General features: G+C 35.0%; 1 protein-coding gene across 2 annotated transcripts in view; it reads right to left on the bottom strand.

Moving 5' to 3' along the window:
• Positions 1-6,769: 6,769 nt before the first annotated feature.
• The window catches only part of LOC143226173 (galactosylgalactosylxylosylprotein 3-beta-glucuronosyltransferase S-like), a 41,327-nt gene continuing 23,399 nt past the window's right edge, over positions 6,770-24,697 (bottom strand). For both annotated transcript variants that reach the window (XM_076456768.1, XM_076456767.1), the window contains exons 3-5: positions 17,512-17,900; positions 14,941-15,219; positions 6,770-7,676 (exon numbers count right to left, since the gene is read on the bottom strand). In XM_076456768.1, the coding sequence (XP_076312883.1) occupies positions 7,551-7,676; positions 14,941-15,219; positions 17,512-17,900 (794 nt within the window). In that variant the 3' untranslated portion in view covers positions 6,770-7,550. The remainder of the gene's footprint in view (positions 7,677-14,940; positions 15,220-17,511; positions 17,901-24,697) is intronic.

Raw genomic sequence — 24,697 nt, 5'->3', positions numbered from 1 at the left:
AGTATATTTTTGTATACTTGGCCACTGATCCCATATATAAAGAAAAGTAAAATTTACTGCAGTGTTTTTCCAATATAAATTTTTTGGTGAAATGTTAAATGTAAGGTAAAAGATAAATTACTGAATATAGGATAGATATGTCATATTTTAAAATATTGAAGTCTAGAATTTTATAATTGTTTGAAAAGGAATAGCATGTCAATGCATCCTGTAGATCTAGCAATTGTATATCAGAGCTACCTGCCAGAGATGCTGTTAATTTTGCATGATATCTAAGTTATATTCTGGATCTGGTATGAACATGGTTAATTATATGTAGATCTGGACTGAAAATGGCCAGATCTGCCTAACACATTCATGCTCTATAAAAATTAGACCCACACTTCTATTTTGTAACTAATCTACAGTAGGAGGATGAACACCTTTAACTACTGAGTCAAGAAATAACACAATATAACACGTTTTGTGAAGGGTTAAGTGATATTAGTAAAATTCACTTTTGATTTAACATTGGATTGCATATGCATTATGTGGAATATTGTTTAGTACAGACAGTAAAACTATCATCACTTTGGAATTTACAACAAAATGTTTTTAATTTAATGAAAATAAGGAAACTTCTGAGCCCTCTCTCTTTTGTTTTTAGACTAAATAAACCAAGCAACACAGATTTCCACCCAGTTGTTAACAGAGGCTGCAGTGTCTGTATGAGAGCTTTATTTTTGCTTGAATTTACCAAGTAATCTGAAGTCTCTTCTTAATTATTGCTAAGTTGTTCAAGATAGTGGTTGTTGCAAGTACTCATACATCACAAACATACTGGATGGAATGCTTTACTTAAAGTCCAGAGTACTTGGTTGATCAGCTGCACAAACCTGGTTAGAGTGTGGCATTGTCTAAAGGACATCATTCTGAAACTGTATAAGCCATTATTGTTGCTAAATGCAGTATTCATTCACTTCAATCAGATGCCAAATTAAGTAATCCAAATAATTGAAATCATAATAAAATACTTTATGAACTTCCTTGAAGCTAAAGCAGAATTCTGAGTCTATTCTTTTCTATTACACAATGATATAAGGGATAAGCTATCAATCCCAAAAGATCTTTTTAGAGCATATACTGAAATTCACTAACAATCAAGTTTGGGGTATAACTCATATCAACCTCATACATGGGTTTCTCTAATATCATTCTGGTTCCAAATTATTGATGAACTATCCAACTATTCGTTGACTGACGAATTGTTTCAGATTTAAATTTGTGTTGGTGCCACACCAGTCGTTATCTGCAGACTTCTACAGAGTTTACTGGCCTGTAATAAGTGGAACAGACTTTTTTACTCACATTTCTTATTCATTCCCTGTTATTCTCCATTGCTATGGTTTCTGTCACGTGTTCCGAATTCTGTATAGTAGTTTGCTTTGTTCTCAGCAAGGTGAAACTGTTAACATGTTTTTGTAGTAATCAACTACTATTCACCCATCTGCTTTTTTATTAGATGTCTCATGGCTTCGACCGATGCCTTATAACAACTTAGCAGAGGGAGTAAATAACTTATGTTATTAAGCTGTTTAATTCCCTCAAAAAGAGTCATGCTTACTGGACATAGGTGTAATCTTCCATTATTTACATGGACTAACTTTTATGCAAAGATGTTTTGATTTCATGCACCTTTTTCAACTGATGGGTTCTTACTGTTCAATAAGGCAGTTTTACCTATATCCTAGAATAGAGTGCACAAAAAAAAAAAAAAAGACATAAATCTTTATTCCTAAAGATGCTCGATGAAACGAAGAATGCTGTCACTCCAAATTATATAAACATTCGAGTTATCGACACACAATAGTAAACATAATACATTGAAATTACAGTCACATGAAATTGTTATATGACATTAATAGGCAAGTCCTAGCATTAATTTTGTTAACTTAAACGTTACAAGATTGTAAACTTATTATAAATGAACTGTTAGTAATTTAGTAATTAAACTTGGTTTTCAAGTTGGTAAGAATGCATTACACAGTTTAACGTAATCTTAATTAAGTTAACGAAACGTATACAAAGTGTTTGAACTTCAAACTGATGCATACTGATATTGAGTGAAAGCTTTAAGTTGTTTGTATACAAAATAAAATAATTATTTTTATAACGAAATACACATCGTTAAATTGTCTTTTTCTGAGCTGAAGCCCCTGCAAGAAATCTAAACATTATTTATCTATCTATCTGTCCACGAATTTAAGTATTTTGTATTTACATTCACCTAGAAAAATTAATATCCTTTTTCAGGCTTCGTATTTGAAAATATTAAATGCCTTCGTCTGTTCATTTGTTTGTTTGTTTGTTTGGAAATTTCGCACAAAGCTACTCGAGGGTTATCTGTGCTAGCCGTCCCTAATTTAGCAGTGTAAGACTAGAGGGAAGGCAGCTAGTCATCACCACCCACCGCCAACTCTTGGGCTACTCTTTACCGACGAATAGTGGGATTGACCGTCACATTATACACCCCCACGGCTGGGAGGGCGAGCATGTTTAGCGCGACGCGGGCTCGTCTGTTCAACACGCAAGTCAAGAAATACGTTTTTTACAAGCATCATGTTGTAAATTAAAACTTAAAGCTAATTTTTAGTGAAGTAAGTGAATGAGTTTGTTAAGAAACTAAAATTGATTTTTATCTGATATGAACAAAGGTATTAAAAAGTTTTAAAATAATATTTTTAATTATTTTACACCAACTTTCCTTTCAAATCACATTTTCTCTTAATTGCTTTATGACCAGGTTTCTCTGAAATCTTTTAATTTTAAAACTATAGCATGAAACATTGTAAACGCTGAAGCTTTCATTGAAACATGCAGAACAAATATTTTATACATATGCATATGGAATTAGGATAATCTCTTTTATTGGTTTGTAAAAACAGCAGCAGTGGGAGACACACACACTTACAAGCAATTTATACTGAAATAGTGAACAGAAAGTTGCTATTCTGTTGGTAGCAGTTGAAAGCACAATTCACAATGGTAAAACTTAAAACAGCGGATCAAATGGGTAAGCTGTACGCGACTGTTATTGACAACGGAGTGGTTAGAAACTTCGGAGGGAAAGGAGGTGTAACTATTTGTCCAAGCTTAGAAACATCCCTGGAAATATTATATATTAACCTCAGAATGTATTTGTATACTGTTTACCAACCTTAGGATGACCAAAGAAGGCCGAAACGTTGTTCTATACTTTATTTTAATACCCATATCAGATAGTCGAGTTTATTATCTCATAGATGGCAGTATAATACCCAGTTGTATGGGCATTGAAACATCGAACAACTGTGAAGGTTGTAGTGACTGTCTGTACTAAGCTGTCTGTTTGACAGTATAGCAAATGCAAGGGTACATGATATTGATGCATATATCTTTAGTATTGTACATGCTTAGTTATTTGTGTGTGGTGTTGCAAACTATATAGACATTATGTATGAAACATTTAGAAGTGTTTGATTACATTAATTAATAAAAAATACAGATAACACATCTATAAGCGAATAAATTTAGTTTGGAATATTGAAATATGTTGTGATGATCAAAGTCTATTAGTGATTAGCTTGGACCACATTGAGACAGTGTATAGCGTACCTATTATTTTCAAATTCTGCTTGTTTCTTTTGAATTTCGCGCAAAGCTACTCGAGGGCTATCTGCGCTAGTCGTCCCTAATTTAGCAGTGTAAGACAAGAGGGAAAACAGCTAGTCATCACCACCCACCGCCAACTTTTGGCTACTCTTTTACCAACGAATAGTGAGATTGACCATAGTAGCTCTATGACATGATTTTTGTATTCACCGTAAATATATAACTGTAGATTTAATTGTAAAATCAGGTATACTTTTACTTACTCATTTCGATATATGTAACTTGTGTAGGGATCCACGTTGTAGTGTTATTTGATAATTAGGCTTAAGGTTGGTTTCAGTCAGGGACATTAAAAAATAATTTGTAGTTTTTCTCTCCCCGAGTGTTTTAAGCAGCCAGGTACTGATGGGTTTGTTTGTTTGTTTTGGAATTTCGCACAAAGCTACTCGAGGGCTATCTGTGCTAGCCATCCCTAATTTAGCAGTGTAAGACTAGAGGGAAGGCAGCTAGTCATCACCACCCACCGCCAACTCTTGGGCTACTCTTTTACCAACGAATAGTGGGATTGACCGTAACATTATACACCCCCACGGCTGGGAGGGCGAGCATATTTAGCGCGACGCGGGCGCGAACCCGCGACCCTCGGATTACGAGTCGACGCCTTACGCGCTTGGCCATGCCAGGCCGGTACTGATGGGAGTCATCACGTTCTTGGATGTCATTTGGCTAGAGCTAGGGAATTGCTGTGGTTACAGCATATGTTCAGCTTGAAACACAGCGATCTCAGGTACTGACCATACGATGCTTGATTTTTTAAATTTCGCGCAAAGCTACTAAGTAGGTTGTTAGCCCGCTGCACCGAGCCGTCCCTAATTTTGCAGTGTAAGACTAGAGGGAAGGCAGCTAGTCATCACCACCCACCACCAGCTGCTGGGCTACTCTTTTACCAAGGGATAGTGGGATTGACCGTAACATTATAACGCCCCCACGGCTGAAAGAGCGAGCGTGTTTTATGCCACTGGGATTTGAACCCGCGACCCTCAGATTACGAGTCGAACGACTTAACCCACCTGGCTACGCAGGGCCTTGACCATACGCAGCCTGATGGATTGTACATTAAGAGGTACTGGGGCAACATCCATCGAGTAAGCTTTATGCACATAAATATGCTAACCCCGTTCATTCTTTTACCATTCAGTCATACCTAAGCCCCATATTATTGGCTGAGCTCCCGATCTTCCTGGATTCAACATTTTCGTACTTGACTTGTCAATGAAACCATAAGTCTTTTCAATTGCTTCACCTGGTTATACGTTGAATGTGGAAGAATACATCCCGTCGGCGAGTATGTTTTTGAGGAAAAAATGTTTTATGTTATTAAACTTAAGCCGTCAGTTTTATTTACTCATGATTACATGTTCAGGCGATGTAGCGCTACTGCTATATATATATACATGAGTCATTACAATTAACGGGTTTAGTTTTAAGAGGTAATACTGGGATTATTACTAAAGGGAATTTTATCATGTATTACATTTAATGAAATGCCAATGTAATTAAGTATCAAAATGTGTGTATTATTATGTTTTTGTATTATATATTCTGAACGAAAAACAGCTTGGCTTTAAAACAAATTGCGATGAAGAAAAATGTTATTTGTCATACAAACAACAATTGAAATAATTAATATAAGAATGCAACCAAGACGATAAATGTTATTGAATGCATTATTTAAAATTACCTGCCAAAAAGTAAACTCTGTACTTGGTTTAGAATTGTTTTATCATGTTTGTCTACACGAGAGATATCTACGCTAACGGTTCCTAATATAGTAGTGAAGTAGTAGAGAGAAGACAGCTAGTCATCACCACCCACCGCCAACTCCTGTGATACTCCTTACCCAACATATAGGGGGATTAACCGTAATATTATAATGCTTTCACGGCTGAAAAGCAAGCATGTTTGGTGGAACGGAGATTTGCAACCCTCAAATTAAAAGAGTCCTAATCGCTTGGCTGCGTCGGGCCTGTTATGCAGGAAACGTTTGCGAAGTACATTATACTGTGAATATTATATATTAATTGTTTTAAAAGGTGTTTACTCTATTGGTGGTAGGTTAATTTATTTTAGGTTGTTTCTTTATTATTTATGGTGAATTATATTATTTTTATTTTGTAAAAAGATGCTTTGCTATTTTCTTTTGTTTTTGTGAGGGGATTTATTTTAATACCTGCATTATTTTACATTTAAATCACAGTGTCTTATAACAGTTTTTCATTATGCGAACAACTTTTAATTTTCATTCCAATTTCATAACATATCTTTTCTCTATCAGTTCACCTGACCTCCCAGTGGCACAGCAGTATGTTTGCAGATTTACACCGCTAGAAGCCGGATTTCGATACCTATTGTGGGCAGAGCCCAAACAAACAAAGAAACAGTCAGTCCACATGTAATAACTCATTGCACTTTTACTTCCAAATACTGAACCAGTGGTTCCCAGGAGTCGGCCCACTATGATCAGACATAGGAAAATTAATTAGAACTGTATTTGGAGAATCATGCATCCTTAAAGAAGCTCAGGCCCTGCTTTCTGCTCTATGTTTATAGTCTGAAATGGTCCAGTGCGAAAAATAATTGGGAGATCAAGTAACTGTGTTCAGTTTAGCCAAGAAATACAGCTCGTGTTACACCATATCTGGATGACATGTTACTGGTTTAACCTGCAGACTGTTCTAAAAATCTACACTGACTTTATAACTACCATTCAACTGTGAACGTGAATTTTATTTTAATTGCTTTCTCATAATTTAATTAACTAACTATTCTAACAAAACCCTATCTAGAGGATAAGGATATCAAACGTTGTTAGGAATATAGGAATGTAAACAAAGGGTATTTTACTCCACTGGCAAAGGGTCTCTGATAAACGAAAGAAACATCGTTTTTTTAGCATTAAATTACAAAGAACAACAAATACTGTCCCTATAAGAAAGTAAAAATGGCATGTGAAAAGCACTGATACTTCCATGCAGATGCAAATATATAAAAACAAACTCAATAATTTTCGTAGTCGAACATTATTTTTACACCAAGTGACAACATAGTAGCTAGGTATATAGTTTGTTTTTGGGAAGAACTTGCTTTTGGGTCCTCATCTTACGCGTTTGTGATAACGTGAAGTGGTTAGCTGAAATGGGAAGTTCTTGAGTGACACATTATTGTATCTTTGAAATGGAATCACGGTTCACACAATAAAGGTTAAACACTGTAAGATGGTTTCAATCCCCAGTCAACAAGGAGCATGCAGCATATCACATCAATCAACAGCAGTCCATTCGATGATTGCGTGATCTTTTTTCAGAAGAAACCCTTATGAACTGTATATTTATGGAAAGACTGACAATAGTCCTATTCACAACCAATGAAATATCTCTTCTTGAAAACTGTCTAAAAAAGTAAGTTAACAAAAATTAATGTCCCGGTGGGACAGCGGTAAGTCTATGGACTTACAACGCTAAAAATCAAGGAACTCTATTCCCGTGGGTGGTCATAGCAGATAGTTCGATGTGGCTTTGCTACAAAACACGTACGCGCGCACACATAAGTATTACATTAACATATCAAATAACTCACATTAAATGTTTTCCGTTAGTGTATATTAAACTCTTTTTTAATTATACACAAACGTGTAAAATGTAAAACACGACATGACAATTGTAATTTACTTTTATAATTTATTCATATTTCGCAGTTATTATTTCATTTAACATTTACAACCTTTCTCCAAAACAGCTACAACAAAAAATGTATCAAATGTTTACGAGTAATTCTTCAAATATTTATGGCAGTGTTGTAACTTGTCAAATTTTCGGTAGTCGACAAAGAAGCGTGTGTCACATCAGTGTTTAAATGTATTTTCATTTCCTTGAACCGGTTTCAAAACGTTTATAGAGAAGAGGTAAATTTGTATCGCTGAATTGCTGCGGTACAGTTGTTTGATTGGTCAGGGGATGGCTCTTCGTTTTCACGTGCCACACCAGAATCTAAAATTGAAAGAAAGTGTATTTTTCCCCCTGAACGGTAAATATATAGAAGATAAGTTACAAATTTAGTATTTCTCAATTTTTTTGCACAATGTACAAAAATTCCTTTATGTTTTTCTTTCACGTCATTTTCTTCTCATGGCCAGTATATTAGAATAGTAAAATTATAAATCAACATGGTGATAATTTTACACACACTTGATACAAAGTGTCTCGCTTGTCTATCATTTCAAAGTTACCGCAGATAACACTCGAATATCTAATGGTAAGTTAGTTAGTTATCACCACTAGATTCCATTTAGGAACATAGGGCGGCAGTCGCTTGCGGATTCTTTAACAAGTATTTAAGTAAGTAGGTTGTTAGCCCGCTGCACCGAGCCGTCCCTAATTTAGTAGTGTGAGACTAGAGGGAAGGCAGCTAGTCATCACCACCCACCGCCAACTCTTGGGCTACTCTTGTACCAACGAATAGTGGGATTGACCGTAACATTATAACACCCCACGGCTGGGAGGGCGAGGATGTTTAGCGCGACTAATACTCGGATTACGAGTCGCACGCCTTACGCGCTTGGCCATGCCAGGCCAAATATCTAATGGTAAAATTAAACTAAATAACCAAGCTATAAAATGCAGAATATATATTTAAATAATAGTGGTCATGTAATAAGTACTTTTATAGAGAATAAAATTAGACAAGTGGAAAATAGTTATTACATACAGGCATTTTTAAGTGTGGTCACCATAACACTAAATACAAGTGAAAACCAACAAGTGTATTGAAAGAGGTCAATAGGTATTGATTTATTGTGTTATTAAATGATCCTGATAGCTTACATCATTTAACAATGTTAAGAAATAACAGTGCTTAACAACACTTATATTATGTTTCATCTGTTTATAACTTGGATTATTGTTTTCTCTACTAATAAAAATTCTGTTTTGATATTTCACAAAAAGGTAAACTGACTGTTAATATAGAAATGCATAACCTTTTGTTGTCATATGTTACGTATTATAATTTATGCCGGATGAATATCCGATTTATTCTTATATATGTTAATATATTACGATTTCAAATAGCCGGAAATTTTATTTATAATTTAAAAATCAATTTTGAACGTCAATATATATCAAACTTATGATATTTGCCAACAAGATTTATACACACAAATTTATTTCTTAACACAAATATGTTTTAATATACAAACAACAATGCAATTTATAACAGCGGTTATTACAAATAGTTGTTAAACATATCGGTGTATACACAAGTTTTACAAACTTAAAAACTATACTGAGTTTTCTGTTTGGCCTAGAACTGAATATTTTATCGATGTTTCAGGTCCACGACGAGCAACTTAATTCTGAGTTGATATTGTTACATCTCACCTTTCTTTTTTTGGCTGGCCTCAGTCCGTTTACAAATTGACTTTTTACCGACGAAGATATTTAATGTCCTCGTAGAAATAATAACGTAAGAAGTTAAATCACTGAAGTTGAACGGTTTGTAATGTTCGAAAGCTATGAACGTTCCTGGTCAAATATCTGTAGTTTTACGATTAGTAAGCGTTTATCAAAATTACAACTTCCGAGGCTTATAGTAAACTGCCTATAGCGACCAAAAGTATTCTCTTACCGTTTCTCAGCTAGCTTTTATACCAACTAGGTGAGATTCTCGAACTTCAACAATATTCGAAGACACGCTAATATTTTCGTAAACTATGTATTGTTGATTCTTGCTCTCGAGAATCTCCTACAGATTTAGAGAACAGGCTGGGCTTACGCAATACACATCCAACAATATACGTCACATACGTCAAATTGAAACAAACGTAGGTATTAAAATAAATGTATAACAGTAAATTCGTTACACAACTACTTTAATTATCACAAACATAAACTAATATAAAATGCTTGCCGTTATGCAATTTTTGAAATAAAGTAAAAATAAAATAGTTCTGTATTTAGCACACTTCACTTAAATTTCCTGTCTATGTAACCCCATAAATAATATAATACGCTACTATTTATTCGATATTATTAAGTACGGTAGTACTTAATAGTATGGATCGACTAGGTTTCCAAATTATTCACACACCAGAAAACCCCCTTAATAATTTCCTAAGCAAAAATCCAACCATTAAAATTATTAGTTACGATATATTATGTGCATACGAGGTCTGTTCAAAAAATACGCGGACTGACGTCATAAAACAAAATGTACTTTATTTAGAAGTTACAGGTCTGGGACCCCTTCAAAGTACTCTCCTCCCCAACGCACACACTTATCCCAACGGTGTTGCCACTTGTTGAAACAGTCCTGGTACGCTTCTTTTGTAATGTCCTCCAGCTCCTTCGTCGCATTTGCCTTAATCTCGGGAATCGTCTCAAATCTTCTTTCTTTCAAGGGTCTTTTGAGTTTGGGGAACAAGAAACAATCGCAAGAAGCAAGGTCAGATGAATAGGGGGGTGGGGAAGAACAGTGATCGAGTGTTTGGCCAAAAACTCACGAGTTCTGAGGGCTGAATTTCGCAGCAACGCGGTGCATCTTCAATTTTTCGGTCAAAATCTCGTAACAAGATCCAACTGATACCCCACACTCTTCAGCAAGCTCCCTGACAATCATACGTCGATTTGCCCGCACCAGGGTGTTGATTTTGTCGACGTGTGGGTCGTCAGTTGACGTGGAAGGACGTCCAGGACGCTCATCATCTTCAATGGATTGTCGACCATCCTTAAAACGTTCATGCCACCTGAAACATGCCGTACGTTTCATCGAAACATCACCGTAAGCCGTGTTAAGCATAGCAAAAGTTTCAGTCGCAGATTTTCCACGTTTAACACAAAATTTCACAGCAAGTCGTTGCTCCTTCAGGTCATTCATTCTGAAATCCGCCAAACGAAAAAATCGCACTTTACTTAAAACAGCGTAGCTAATACACAAATGAAGATATCTGCAATCGGGAAATGGCGTCGTAATCAGCTGATCTGTGCAAACCTAACGACACCAAGCGGATTCCCCTGGAACCAACTGGAGCCGCGCAATTCAAACAGTCCGCGTATTTTTTGAACAGCCTACGTATGTACTAATAATATGGTAAAAGGCCGCCAAATTTTCGCTATAACGATCCAAAAATTTATAAAGCATCAACTTTTTCATTTACTATCTACTTACTTGCCCAATCACGTCAACGGGACTAATCACCAAATAGCTTGGGCTATCGGTACAATATTGTTTAAGCTCACTGGACTGGTCTGTGGCTATTTGCTTTTGATATTCCGCTAAACACATACAGATTCTTTTACATGTGGTAAAGAATATCTTGAATGTACTTAAATCTTTTTAACCCAACAGATGATGGTACATATCGATGGATAGACACATGACAGATTTTGTTTGTTTTAGAATTTATTGCAAAGCTAAACGAGAGCTATCTGCGCTAGGAGAATAAGACTAGAGGGGAGGCAGCTAGTCTTCATCACACACCACCAACTCTTGGGTTACTCTTTTACTAACGAATAGTGGTATTGACCGTTACATTGTAACACCCCCACGACTGAAATGGAAACCATGTTTGTTGTGATGGCGATTAATCATCTGGCCATGCCAGGCCAATGATAATTTCTAAAGGTATATATAAACACTAAACAAACAAGGGTATTAAAGTAATGAATTTTAAACTAAAGTAGGATCAAAAGTAGTGAAACAAGAATTAAAACCACAATCATGAAATGTAATTCTTACTTTGACAGATAAATGTATAAAACTGCCAAAGTAGGGATTAAACTTATAAATTTGTGATTGTGGTTCTAATTGTTGTAAAAGTTACAGCTATCAGGGATACGGCTGTAATAAAAGTTTATAGATGTTGTATCTATTTCATGGGCGTATAAAACCTGAATAAATCAATAGCAAAAATAATAAAATTTTGACAGAAAGTAGGGAATGTTGGCTATTCGTAGATATGCTTTAAGAACTATCCTAGGCCCGGCATGGCCAAGCGTGTTAAGGCGTGCAACTCGTAATCTGAGGGTCGCGGGTTCGCATCCCCTTTGCGCCAAACATGCTCGCCCTTTCAGCCGTGGGAGCGTCATAATGTTACGGTCAATCCCACTATTCGTTGGTAAAAGAGTAGCCCAAGAGTTGGCGGTGGGTGGTGATGGCTAGCTGCCTTCCCTCCAGTCTTACACTGCTATATTAGGGACGGCTAGCATAGATAGCCCTCAAGTAGCTTTGTGCGAAATTCAAAAAACAAACAAACAAAACAAGAACTATCCGGCATGATCCAAAGTTTAAGGAACAATTGGAGTCATCTATAAAGATGAGTTAGACTAGACTGAACTAATAAGGTTTTAGTCAGTATAGTACAGGTACGGTTCTATCTCTATGCTATTACCTTATTTAAGATATAATTTTTTCAAAATTATTGTGTTTTTTACTTCTTAGCTAGATGCTTAAACTTGTTTGAGTAACACTGACTTTTCCTATTCTTTGATAGATTGTTTAGGCAGAGTATTTCTTGATAAAAATTTGTAGAATGGACAGCAACTGCCTGTTGTGGAGATACAAGTGTAGAGGACGACGTTTCGAAAAGCAGAAGACTTTCCTTACAAAGTTTCATCACTAACTTTTCCTGCTTATAAGTATACAATATGTTGATTCACTTACTGGTAGTTAACGCACTTTCTTGTAGGGAAAACATCCCATGACATCCAGAAATATCAAATTATCTTTTCTAGTTGCGAATCAAAAAGTTCAGGAGCAGCCACGTCTCAAGCATAATTTTAACTGGACAGTGATATTGAATGTGAGATATATTTCATATGCAAAATTGCCTTTGTTTTGATATTGTATATTGGTATTAAGCCAGAATTAAGGAAATTAAGACTGATAAATACCTGTATAGTGTTAAATTGTTTCGTTGAACTTTAGACTCTTTGTTTTGATCTGGTGAAATCCATAAGCGCGATATTCAGTTTATATTTGCTATTTAATTGTGAGTAATTGTGGCAATAATTCTGAGCATTATTTTAGCTTGCATTAAAGTCTATGATTAACTTGTGTTTAGCTTTTTGTAAGTGACATTTTATTTAAATTTTTTTCTAGTTTTATATTTAAAAGTTAACTCTGGGGTTTGACCTTTGTTTTACGCTTTGATAATTTAGTTTAGCTTAAAAAGGGGGCACGGAACTGACAACTAGCTTTTAAATAAAGTCATAATCTTGTTATTATCAGTTCAATACCACACCACTAAAATTTGTTTATGTTTTTATTGTATTATTGTAATTAATCTTGTTTTTGTGAATAATTTTTTTTCTATGAAACTTCGAATGTCAAATTGTTCTTCTAGATGTTCTGAGTTGTAGTTCAGAGAGATCATTATTCTGTATAGTCTGATACTCTCTAACCACCAGTTAGTGGACCTAACTGACTGCTCGGCGTGATATCACAACGTAGTAATTATGGAAAGTTCTAGTACTAGGACGAAGGATATTAGTATCGTGGAGTATTACATTTATCTCTGCAAAGGTTTACTATTCAGATTTTTCGAATTATCTAAGTTGCTCTACGTGAAAATGACATTTGTTTCTAGAAAGGAGATGGATCTGGTGCCAGGGTAAGGTCTGCAGGAAAAGTGGTTAGATCTGAATGAATATCTTTCCAGAATCTCTGACTCTTGTAAGAGCAGTAAATATAAAAACTTTTGCAAAACAGATATGTATAGAAATTTAATAAAATAATGGAAACACCTTACCTTTTAATTCCTTTTTAGTGTACATAGAAGGGAAGTTTAACCATATAATAATTAATTAAATTCTTCATTAAAAAATTATATATTGTTAAAGTTATTCATATAAGTAATGTGTTATTGATTTTTTAAAACACACTCTACAAATGTCAAACTAAAAAGATCTTCGAGTATCCAAAAAAGGCATGAACGTCTTTTTATATCCTCAGAGACACAAACGCCGAAAATAATGAATACGTCTCAAGGGAGAATGTCAAAAACGACGTCAGCAGGTCGTGGCAAGACGAGCATTGACAAGAGTAGTGAGATGAAAATAGATGACTACATCATTGTACAGAATCTAATGTCATCCAACAACAACCAGCTTATGTTACAACAACTCAAACGAAACTGTATAACATTGATTACCAGGGAAAGCCTGCTGTTGAAAAATCTTTAAAGACACTAGAAATGATCAAGACATGAAGAATAGGACTGAATATCAATGGAAGAATGTGTCTTGCTCAGATAAATAATCTTTTACTGTCTTACCATCAATCTTATGGGTGATGGAAATTAAAAGAAGCTCATGGCCAATGTCTTGTGCTATCAGTTAAACATCGTAGAGGCTATATTGTTTTTGTTGATTTATCTTAGGCTAAAGTAACAGTAAGTGGTTACTTAAATCATGTTAAATATAAGTACACCCTATGGTGAACATTTTACTTCAAAATAGAAATTATCTGTTTGAGTAAGACAGTGACAAGTTCTTACTGCTGAAGCCTTTAAAAACTGGTTCAAAGAACGCGAAGAACTTGAACACCTAACTTGTCTAGTATAATCACCAACTTTAAATGTAATAGAATCCTTGGAATAAATCTTCTATCAACGATTATTAGAAGATTTGATTAACAAACGCTTAATAATATCATTGTCTGATGCACAACATCTTGTTACGTTGTCTTAAGGTTGTGTTGTCAGCTTATGGAGGACCAACTCCATATTAATAGATAAACTGTAGAAACTCATACGTGTTAGTATTATTTTGTTCAACCCTGTACATTTTACATTCAGTAAAAAAGGCATGTTATGTAGCATAACGTTTAATTTGAATGAAAACGTAGAAATGTTTATTTTGCCGAAGCTTTTGTGAGATAATATGATTTTTGCAAAATGTAGAAATGTACATTTGAGAAAATGACTCCAAACACACTTTAAAACATTCTTAAAGCACCGTCATATGTTACGAACCCTTATGAATCTATTAGTGTTAGAAAAATTAGTTAAAAAATAAGAAACAAATATTAGCACTTCCATTAACGCTGTGCCCTTAACCCTGACTTCATATTTTTGCATCCTATTAAGTTTAATCATACATTAATGAAAATAGGCTGCAATTCAGCTCTGTGTAAAATAACACGTGTAGCTATATTCAGAAGGTTCGCAGGTAAACGTTCTAATTACGTTTATAAGTACTGTTGTATCAAGAAACTATTCACTACTATACTTGCAATTTAAGTTTTGACTGAATTTACCTGAGTACAATTATTTGCTTTTGGTTCGATGTCTTCAAGCTTCAAACCCAAGCTTTGCAAGAAGCTATTTTCTTTACATCCCCTGGTATCACGCATAAAGATTTTAGGATATTTCTGTAGATAGGATACAGAAACAGCAAATCCTGCAAAGTCGACTTTAAACATACGAGGACCCGGATGTTGCCACTGTATCACTTTTCCATTACGAACCACGGGTGATTCTACATTACCAAAAAGACATCCAACTGGCCACATGGATAACTTGCGAGTCCATCTCATCTAAAGACGTATAAAACAGACGATGCTTGTAACTCCATCTGTGCTAAAAACTATTTCATTTACAAAATACACAGGAGAACTTTACAACACGATCTAAGCTTAAGATCTTAATTTTCTACAAGGATCTACTATTCTGTTTACGTACTCTCCCACGTGGAGTATACATTCCTTTATTGGCTATTTTGTAATTATGTGAATCATATTTAAAGCTATGAGAAAAAAATATCTTACAGGCTATTTTTTTTTTCGATTCAATTGAATATCTCCTTCATCATATATTTCTGTACCACCTGTCGTACAAAAACAGTGCCAGATGTTCACTGCTTTACGCCATTGTGTTTTTTTTTACTAGCAATACTTTAGAACAATTCTTTTTTTTCTATACTGACAATAAGGACGTTTGTGTAATAGAAAGAATATTCCAGAGCAAATCTTCTTGGAGACATTTATGAATTTATTATATATTATAACATATATATATTATACATTAGCCTAATATATTAGGACTATATTACAAATTTATTAATTTGAAATTCTAACGTCCTTGTATTGTAAAAGCGAAAATTTAAGATTTCTAAGCAGGGATAATGTTTTAAGTGGTTTGTAATATTATTTGTCTCGTTGTAGTGAAATTGAAAGATGCGTAAAATTGTTGATGAGGAAATATCAATGGCCCTACAGCAACGAATCTGTGCAGACAGAGAAGGCTAGAAAATAGCAGGTCCTCACTTACATTGCAGAAATTGAAAAATCAAAATGTTCACATAACCTCAGGACCACTAGACTGGCTTTCTCATATTTATTTCTCACACAGAAAAGTACAAATATTTTCTGAATGATTGTGGAAGAGAAGCCAATCAGCTGTTATGATTTTAGTTTGGTTTGTTTTGAATTTCGCGCAAAGCTACTCGAGGGCTATCTGTGCTAGCCATCCATAATTTAACAATGTGAGATTAGAGAGAAAAAAGCTAGTCATCACCATCCACCGCCAACTCTTGGGCTACTCTTTTACCAATTAATAGTGGATTGATCATCACATTATAACGTCCCCACGACTGAAAGGGCGAGCATTTTTGGTGTGACGGGGATTCGAACCCACGACTTTCAGATTACGAGTCGAGTGCCTTAACGCTTGGCCACGCCAGGCCATGCTGTTCTGAAACATTGAATAAGGTACGTGTAACGAATTCACTATTATATATTTAATGTCAACGTTTGTGTAAGTTATTTTTATATTTAGAAATGCATGCAAATTATACTGCTAAATGTGTATTGCGAAATTTCCGTCTATTTCCGAAATTCATAAAAAATTCTCGGGTGTAAAACTCAACAATATATGTTTTGCGAAAACACTAGGGTGTTGTTGAGCAAATTGAAATTTCGAGAACTTTGCCTTACCGTTAATAAATCGACGCGCCAAGAAACAGTTTATTAAGTTGGTTTGCTATATTTAGTATACTACAAATCGCGAAATAACAGACATTTGACCAAGAATGTTTATAGATTTCGAACATTACAAACCATTTAACTTTAGAGGATTAACTCCGAACGTTAGTATTTCTATGAAGATATTGCCTTACTGCTGCTGTGAAAAACTCACGTGTGAAGAACTAGCTAGCTTCCCGTCAAGTGAAGTGTATCGATATCAGCTCGTAATTTATTCGCTCATCGTGAACAGTCGATAAAATATTCAGTTCCAGATTGGAAAGGAGACTTAATATTATTTGGAAGATTTTAAACCCTTTGTATGTAAAACATTATTTGTATTAACTATTTGTAATAATCATTATTATAAACTGTATTATTGTTTTTATATTAAAATATATTTGTGTTAATGAAGAAAACTGTGTGTATCAATCTTGTTGCTAAATATCATAAATCTAACATATATCGACATTTAATTAATTTCTAAAACAAAATTACACTTTAACTCATTTACAAGCGATTTGAAATCATAATAAGTGACTTAATAAATCTGAGACTTGTGCGAAATAAGTTATAATATCTAACATAGGTAACTCCCCCCAGTTGCTCAGCGGTATGTCTGTGGACTTACAACGCTAAAAACCGGGTTTCGATACCCGTGGTGGGTAGAGCACAGATAACCCATTGTGTAGCTTTGTACTTAATTCAAAACAACAACAACATAGGTAACTGACAGGTTTCAGTTACAAATACTTCAAGAGTCTTAATATTTATATTATCCTTGTAATTTAATTTAAAAGTTCAGAAAGAAGAGAATATGAAAGATACGATGCATTTCATTTAAACTACGAAATTCAGCCGTCTTACCTCTTCAAATATACGAATGTCGTATGAATTATCATCATCAGCAAAGTAAACGACGCCACTTGTAGCATGCTCTCTAACCCACTGTAACCCTTCGTACTTACAGCGTACATCAGAGCCTTTGACTTTGACTTCCCATATCTTTAAACTGGTAAGATAAGAATGAGCGATGCCTGTTTGGTTGAGATATTCTGAGACGAGACGTGACTGCTTTGAAGAATCTTCAACTACAATCCAATAGATGTTTTGTACGTGCATTAATGTCTGAGCCAAGCGGGTAAGATCAGCCATTCGGTTTCCTCGTAAATACGTCGCAGTGATTACATAGATAGTTGGCAGTCTAGTGTCTTCATTCTTGAAGAAGAGTTTTGAAAGATCGATGTACGGATGCACTAATGAATAAGAAAGTGGCTATCTACAAGATTCTTGATAAAGAAAGGGTTGTCTCTTTGATAATTAAGAAACATCGTGCTAAATATAAAGCAATCGTCCATTTAAATTAGGTGTGTAAATAAAGACATAATATAAACCACGTTTCTAAAAAAACAAGAAAAAATCCATGAGAGAGAAACAAAGTATTTTCAAGCTGTTTTTCGATCAATTATAGAAAAAGATGCATATCAGTCTGAGGAAAAATAACATAGATATTTTCCGAAGATAAACATTATTTCTTCAGAGGATTAAAATTTACTTTCTGAAAACTCTTAGGTTACCATTACCATGTATCTTGAATCATGATTTATTTACTTTTTTTATCTTATGTGTTAAAGTAGGGGTCTGCAAACTTTTTTCAACAAGGGTCGGGAGGTAGACCATTTTAGGGTTCGCGGACCTGAGGGGTCGTGATGAAATTAAGTCGGGATGTATACATGATCACAATACAACATCACTAATTCATTTCTTATAAGAGCACATTTGTAAAATATTTAAGATTCACAAACGTCTTTTTTAACATTAGTGAGAAGCACGAAACTGGTGTTTTTCTGACAAAATTACACTTAATTGAGGTTCAAAGTTAGTGCTCCTTATCATCAAAAGTGATTACAAATGCTCATCAGATGAGGCTGATCTGTAACTAGATTTCACGTACTTCTTCTTTGAAAATGTCTTTTCAGAAATGGGTAATACAAAAACTGAAATGAATCCGCGAGAAAAGTTTTTCAAACGAACATATTGATCACTTGGAAGGCATTTATAGAACTCTTTCAGTTTCCTTTCTTTTTATTTATCATTTGAATTGCAGGTCAGTCACTTCCATTTGAACTTTAGGTGGCAGTTCATCAATAACACAATCAAATGGGTTTTGAGAGATCATTATTTATGTTGCACTCGCATCAAGATCAGAAAAAAAAACGTTCCTTTGGACTGTAGTTTCAGGTCAGATAGGATATCTTGTACAAATTTGAGTGGGAATGGAAATGTCGCTTTTTGCTTGAGCTTTTCACAACCTGGAAAGTGCGTGAAGCAACACCTCATCAACTGAGCTTCAAAAAGGATTAGTCTCTGCCGAAATGTTTTCACCTCGGCGTACATATCGTAGACAAGCGCGGTTTCGCCTTGTAATCTAAGATTGAATTCATCCATGTGCATGGGTAAGTCTATAGAAAAAGGCTAATTTTCAAAGCCATTCACTGTTTGTGAGTAACGATTGAGGGGGGTTCTTTTCATTTAAGAAAATTTCAATCTCAGTTCTAAGGTAAAAAAAAAATAAATCGCGACATAACTTTCCCACAGCTAAGCCATCGGACTGAAGTGTGGTAGGGCAAATTAGGGTGTGTTTCTTCTATGTACCCCAAAAATTCACTGAATTGACGAAGATTGAGTCAGTCCATGAGAGCGAATGAAGTTCACTATTGAGACTGCAGGCCCAAGATACATGACAAATCCAGATATTTTTTACACAGTGCCTGCTGATGAATAATGGAGTAAAGAACCATAGGCTTGGAACATCCGCGCTTTCAACAGCTTTGTAAATTTGCGCAACTAAACCTTTTCCTGAGCCACACGTATTTTTACCACCATCTGCTGCAACGCACTTCAGCCGTTTCCATTTCATGTTCTACTGAGTTAATGATTTCTCGACCTCTTTTGAAAATGTCCTCACCTGTGGTTGTTCAATGTGCACATGACAAAAACAGTGAATAGTTTTGGAAATTAGCTTTTTCTGTAGACATCTGTGCGCAGAAGCTAATTCTTCAGTCACTTCAAAATTAATATTGACTCTACAAATAAACAACAGCAACTATGAAGTGTCAGGCATATCTGTTGACTTGTCAAACGAGATGGAAAAGTACTCCAACTCTTCGTCCTTGTTTTTAATACACAATATTTCTTCCAATGTCCTCGACTCTACGAGCAACTATATTCGCCCAAAGGTTAATAATCTTAAATATGTCTACTTTGTCTAGGTATATTTCTTCGGCTGCTTCAATCATACATAAGTTAGTTAGCTCATTATCGGTAATTTTTTTCCTCGCTTGGCCAACAGGTCTACCACTTGGAAACTTGCTCTTGTTGCAGCTTCATTCTCGGCTTTCTTCTTAAATACAAACTGTTGTGACATATGTTACATTTCAAGGTTTCGAATTTATCTAAACGTAACTTTCAGGGAACTAAGAATAGTTCGTTAGGTGCTTGGTTCAGTAATAATGTTTACAAATGTTGTATTATTTTAGTATTGAAATATTTTATTTGCAGAACAACGCTTTGTTATGTGATTCAATAACGAAGTAGTCCACACTCCAGTGTTCTCTCTTATTCCCTTGTCCTGGCTTAATAACTAGGAATAACAATGAACTCGAACATGAAGCAAAGAGCAGAGTTTACTGACACACATTCAGGTACATGGGGCAGGCATGGGAAGAAACATACTACTTTTAGGCACTGTAATCCATAAGTGAAATGACGTAATACCAAGTAATATGACATTTTCCAGCAAATCGAAGTGTATCACACCAAGACTGGCTTTTGCTCAATTACGTTTTATTTTTTAATTATATATAATTACAAATGAAAATATCATTATATCATTTTATTACTTTAATGAACTGTTGGCGGGTCGTATCACAACTAGATAACGTTTTTTTTTTGTTTTTGTTTTTATAATATTAAAAAAAAATTGTTACTTTAATAAACTGTTGGCGAACCGGATAAATCGAAGTCGTGGGCGATGCGGCGCGCGGGGCGTAATTTGGTTTGTTTTTATTTGAATTTTGCGCAGAGCAACATGAGGGATATTTACGCTAGTCGTCCCTAATTTAGCAGTGTAAGACTAGAGGGAAGGCAGTTAGTCATCACCACCCACTGCCAACTAACGAATAGTGGGATTGACCGAACATTATAACGCCCCCCCCAGCTGAAAGGGCGAGCATATTTGATGTGATGAGGATTCAAACCCATGACCGTCGGATTACAAGTCGAGTGCTTTAACCACCTAGCCATGACGGGCATTGGTAGTTTGGAGACCCCTGTGTTAAAAAAACATCTTAAGTGCTAAAACCGTATCTATTGTACAAATGAAATACTTATGTTTATTTCGTATACCAAGTTGGAAACTATGCACAGTTACTTTCAGTGGCCTTCTCTGTATTGAAACTATCTTCATTCTCCGATTTTCTATCCTATTTCTATCTGCAGCTACATAAAAAAATATCAGTTCACACCAATGGTGATGAAATATTCCGTGAAATTCACGGTCATTTATTTGTTTGGTTTCGGATATTCACCAAATACAATACGAAGACCCCCGCTGCTAACTGTTCCTAATTTTGAATGGATAGACTAGAGAGTAAGCGTTAGTCAACAGCAGCTCCTGCCAGCATTCAGACTACTCTTGTGTGGTCGAATAGCGGGGTTCCCCGCTGGTGCAGCAGTAAGTCTACGGATTTACAATGCTAAGATCAACGGTTCGATTCCCCTCGGTGGACTCAGCAGATAGCGGGGTGTGGCTCTGCTATAAGGAAAAAAAGCACACACACGAATAGTGGGTTTGTTTGTTTTTTAATTTTGCACAAATCTACCCGAGAGCTATCTGCGCTAATTGTTTCTGATTTAGCAGTATAAGACTACCAAGTCACAAACGTAGAGAAATCATTTTCGTTATAAAAACAAGGAATATGGAGGCAAAGTGCCTCGGCAAAATTTTACTGGAAGTTTGAAATTTTTTATGCAAATGTACACAAATAAAGATATGTTCATTTATGACAGAGTTACAAAAGTAATATTTGCATGGAGTAACAAATCGGTTTTATAACACTATAGCAGCAAAAAAAACAAAACATTTCACGTACAATTTATCTTAATTGGCGTTAAACTCTGGATATAAATAACTTTACTTGAATGGCAATTAACTTCAGTAAATTACATTTATTTTTTCACTCAGCGGTTAGTTTATACATGTCCGTAGTTACAGTGACTGTTAGACTCTTTCTAGAGAACAACAGATTGAGAATAACATAATAAATTCGTGCATACAATACTGGTAAATACACAAAGAAAAACATCAGAATGTTGCAGAAACAATATAAAAAAATGAAATATCAGAAAGGTATGTATACTGATCACCATAGTAACTAGCTAGGAGAATGTCGAACTCGTGTCTTTGGTCGATTCTTGGCTTTCCTCATTCATTCATACACTCTTAGGTATATGTACATATCATAAAAAGTTGTGGTTTGAAACTTAAGTTTGACCTCCGTAGGATATTAAACTTAATGGTTACGGCGCCTGATGAATATGAAAGGTTGATAAACTAGACTTTATCAATAAAAGAAAAAAATAGAAATATTTCCAATAATAATAATAAACTATGTACAAATAATTGAGTATGTGTTATTAAAACGAATTTGAAGCTTAATCACGGCTTATAGCTAGTTGTGTCGGTCGTTTCCTGTCATTCTCTATCTAAGAATCATGGGTCTTGATAATAGCCCTGGAGCATAGTTTAAATTGTAAAGGCTGTCGGGCCCGGCATGGCCTAGCGCGTTAAGGCATGCGCTTCGTAATCTGAGGATCACGGGTTTGCGCCCGAGTCGCGCCAAACATGCTCGCCTTCCCAGCCGTGGGGGCGTTATAATGTGACGGTCAATCCCACTATTCATTGGTAAAAGAGTAGCCCAAGAGTTGGCGGTGGGTGGTGATGACTAGCTGCCTTGCCTCTAGTCTTACACTGCTAAATTAGGGACGGCTAGCACAGATAGCCCTCGAGTAGCTTTGTGCGAAATTCCAAAACAAACAAACAAACAAAGGCTGTGATATACAAAACACACATCACCTCCTTAAAAGCTTTCCTTAAGTAACCTAGTGTACATGGACGACAGTTTTCAGAGTGTATTTCAACAGCTTATTTAAAAGAGGAATCAACAAATCCTGCATGTGGTGATTTAACCAGTATGTCTTCGTATGAAACAGCACAAATAATGGAGTGAGGTATGTGAGGGATGAAGGGAAGTATAGCTGTAAACCTTATTTTGATGAACCCATACCCTAAAGCCTTATTTCTAGATACAACTCCTTTTTAATTATGATGCATAGTTTTGCCTAGAGCTTTTCTGCTGATCTTTGTGTTCATGGAAATCTTCTGTTACAAGATGCAACATTTTGTTAACATATCTGTGATTCCTCTTGTTGCAGGTCTCTTTTTGAGCAGTACTTATTCCCCAAGTTAATCCACATTACTTTGTTTCCCGATGCTATTAAGTAAGGGGATATCCTCATCTTGGAAATTCTAAATCTATGATTTTAACACATCTTTATAATCTAAATATACTAATAATTTACGTTGGAAAAGGCTGTTACATTCCATTACACTGCGATTTTATATTGGTTGTGGTTGTCACATAAGTTGCGTATTCAAAACATAACTTGCATATTTGATAAATATGTTCAAAATTAGTATAACACACTCAACTCTGTATTAGACACATTCAGTATTAGAAATAAGACAGTTCTTTAAGTCTGCCTTCTTTGGAACTGCAAAAACAATTAAACGTTTCGACTTACCTGTAGGAGTTGCTGTAAACATGGAAGTGTATGGTTTTAATTATAATACGTTAACACTGGTTTACTTTTTGTTCTGTATAAACTTGTTTTATGAAAAGTGATTGGTCACTTTCAGCTGAGTGTTTAACAGTGAATTTTAGATTTTTGAGCGTGTCTAGTAGATTTTAAGATACTAACAGCCATTCAAATGACAAATTCCAATTTTGGAATTAAAGAACAGTTACAGAAGGTTTAGTACGTTATATCAAAACGATTTTGCGTATGAAACTCCGCACTTTGCGTGAAAAACATACATGACATATAGTAGTAGAGGAGCAGAACGTATCAGAACAATGTATCATCAATTGCATTTAATAGATAATGTAAGGCTATTGAAAATTATCCCGTTTTTGGAAGAGTATGTAATTGTTCTCTCTAACACAAAATACTCTTAGATTCAGACCTTAAAAATGTGGTCAGATTGGAGATTTATAAAACAAAAACATTTATTGATTTGAAGCACGGGTACTATCAAGAAAATACCTGTAACAAGTCTTGCTTCAGCTGTGGAAACCAAAATGTAACAGATGAGAATCCACAAACTCATTGGTAAGTAGCAAAATCCACACAAGTGCTTCAGACAACAGTATAAAATATAATTAATAAATTCCTTTGCGTAGACATGAAGCTTTTACGGCATATTCTACCAAACATTACATAACTCAAACAGCTGGAAAATGCAAAAGCTATTTCTGTCATTCGGAAAGAAGATGTACCAATCAAGTCACTATTATTACGATTTCAAATAACTGGAAATTTAAATTTAAAAGTTAATTGAATGTCAATATGTATCAAATTTATAATATTTGCCAACAAGATTGATACACAAAATTTCCTTTTACAAAACAAATGTTTTAATATATACAAAAAAGCAATACAATTTATAATAACGGTTATTACAAACAATTATTAACACCAGCTATTTATATACATATTGTTTAAACTCACAAACAATATTCCTTCTTTCATCTGGTCTGGAACTTAATATTTTATTGATGGTCCGTGTCCACAATAAGCGAATTAATTTTATGTTGAAACGCTTCACTTGAAGGGTATGTTAGCTGGCTCTATCCTTCACAAGTGAGTTTTCCCGACGACAATATCTAATACTTTCGTAGAAATACTAAAATCCTATGTTAATTCACTAAAT

This window comes from Tachypleus tridentatus, chromosome 9 (genome assembly GCF_004210375.1).
Source record: "Tachypleus tridentatus isolate NWPU-2018 chromosome 9, ASM421037v1, whole genome shotgun sequence".
Taxonomy (NCBI): domain Eukaryota; kingdom Metazoa; phylum Arthropoda; class Merostomata; order Xiphosura; family Limulidae; genus Tachypleus; species Tachypleus tridentatus.
Note: the sequence above shows the minus strand (reverse complement) of the source record. Positions and strands in the feature narration are given on the sequence as shown.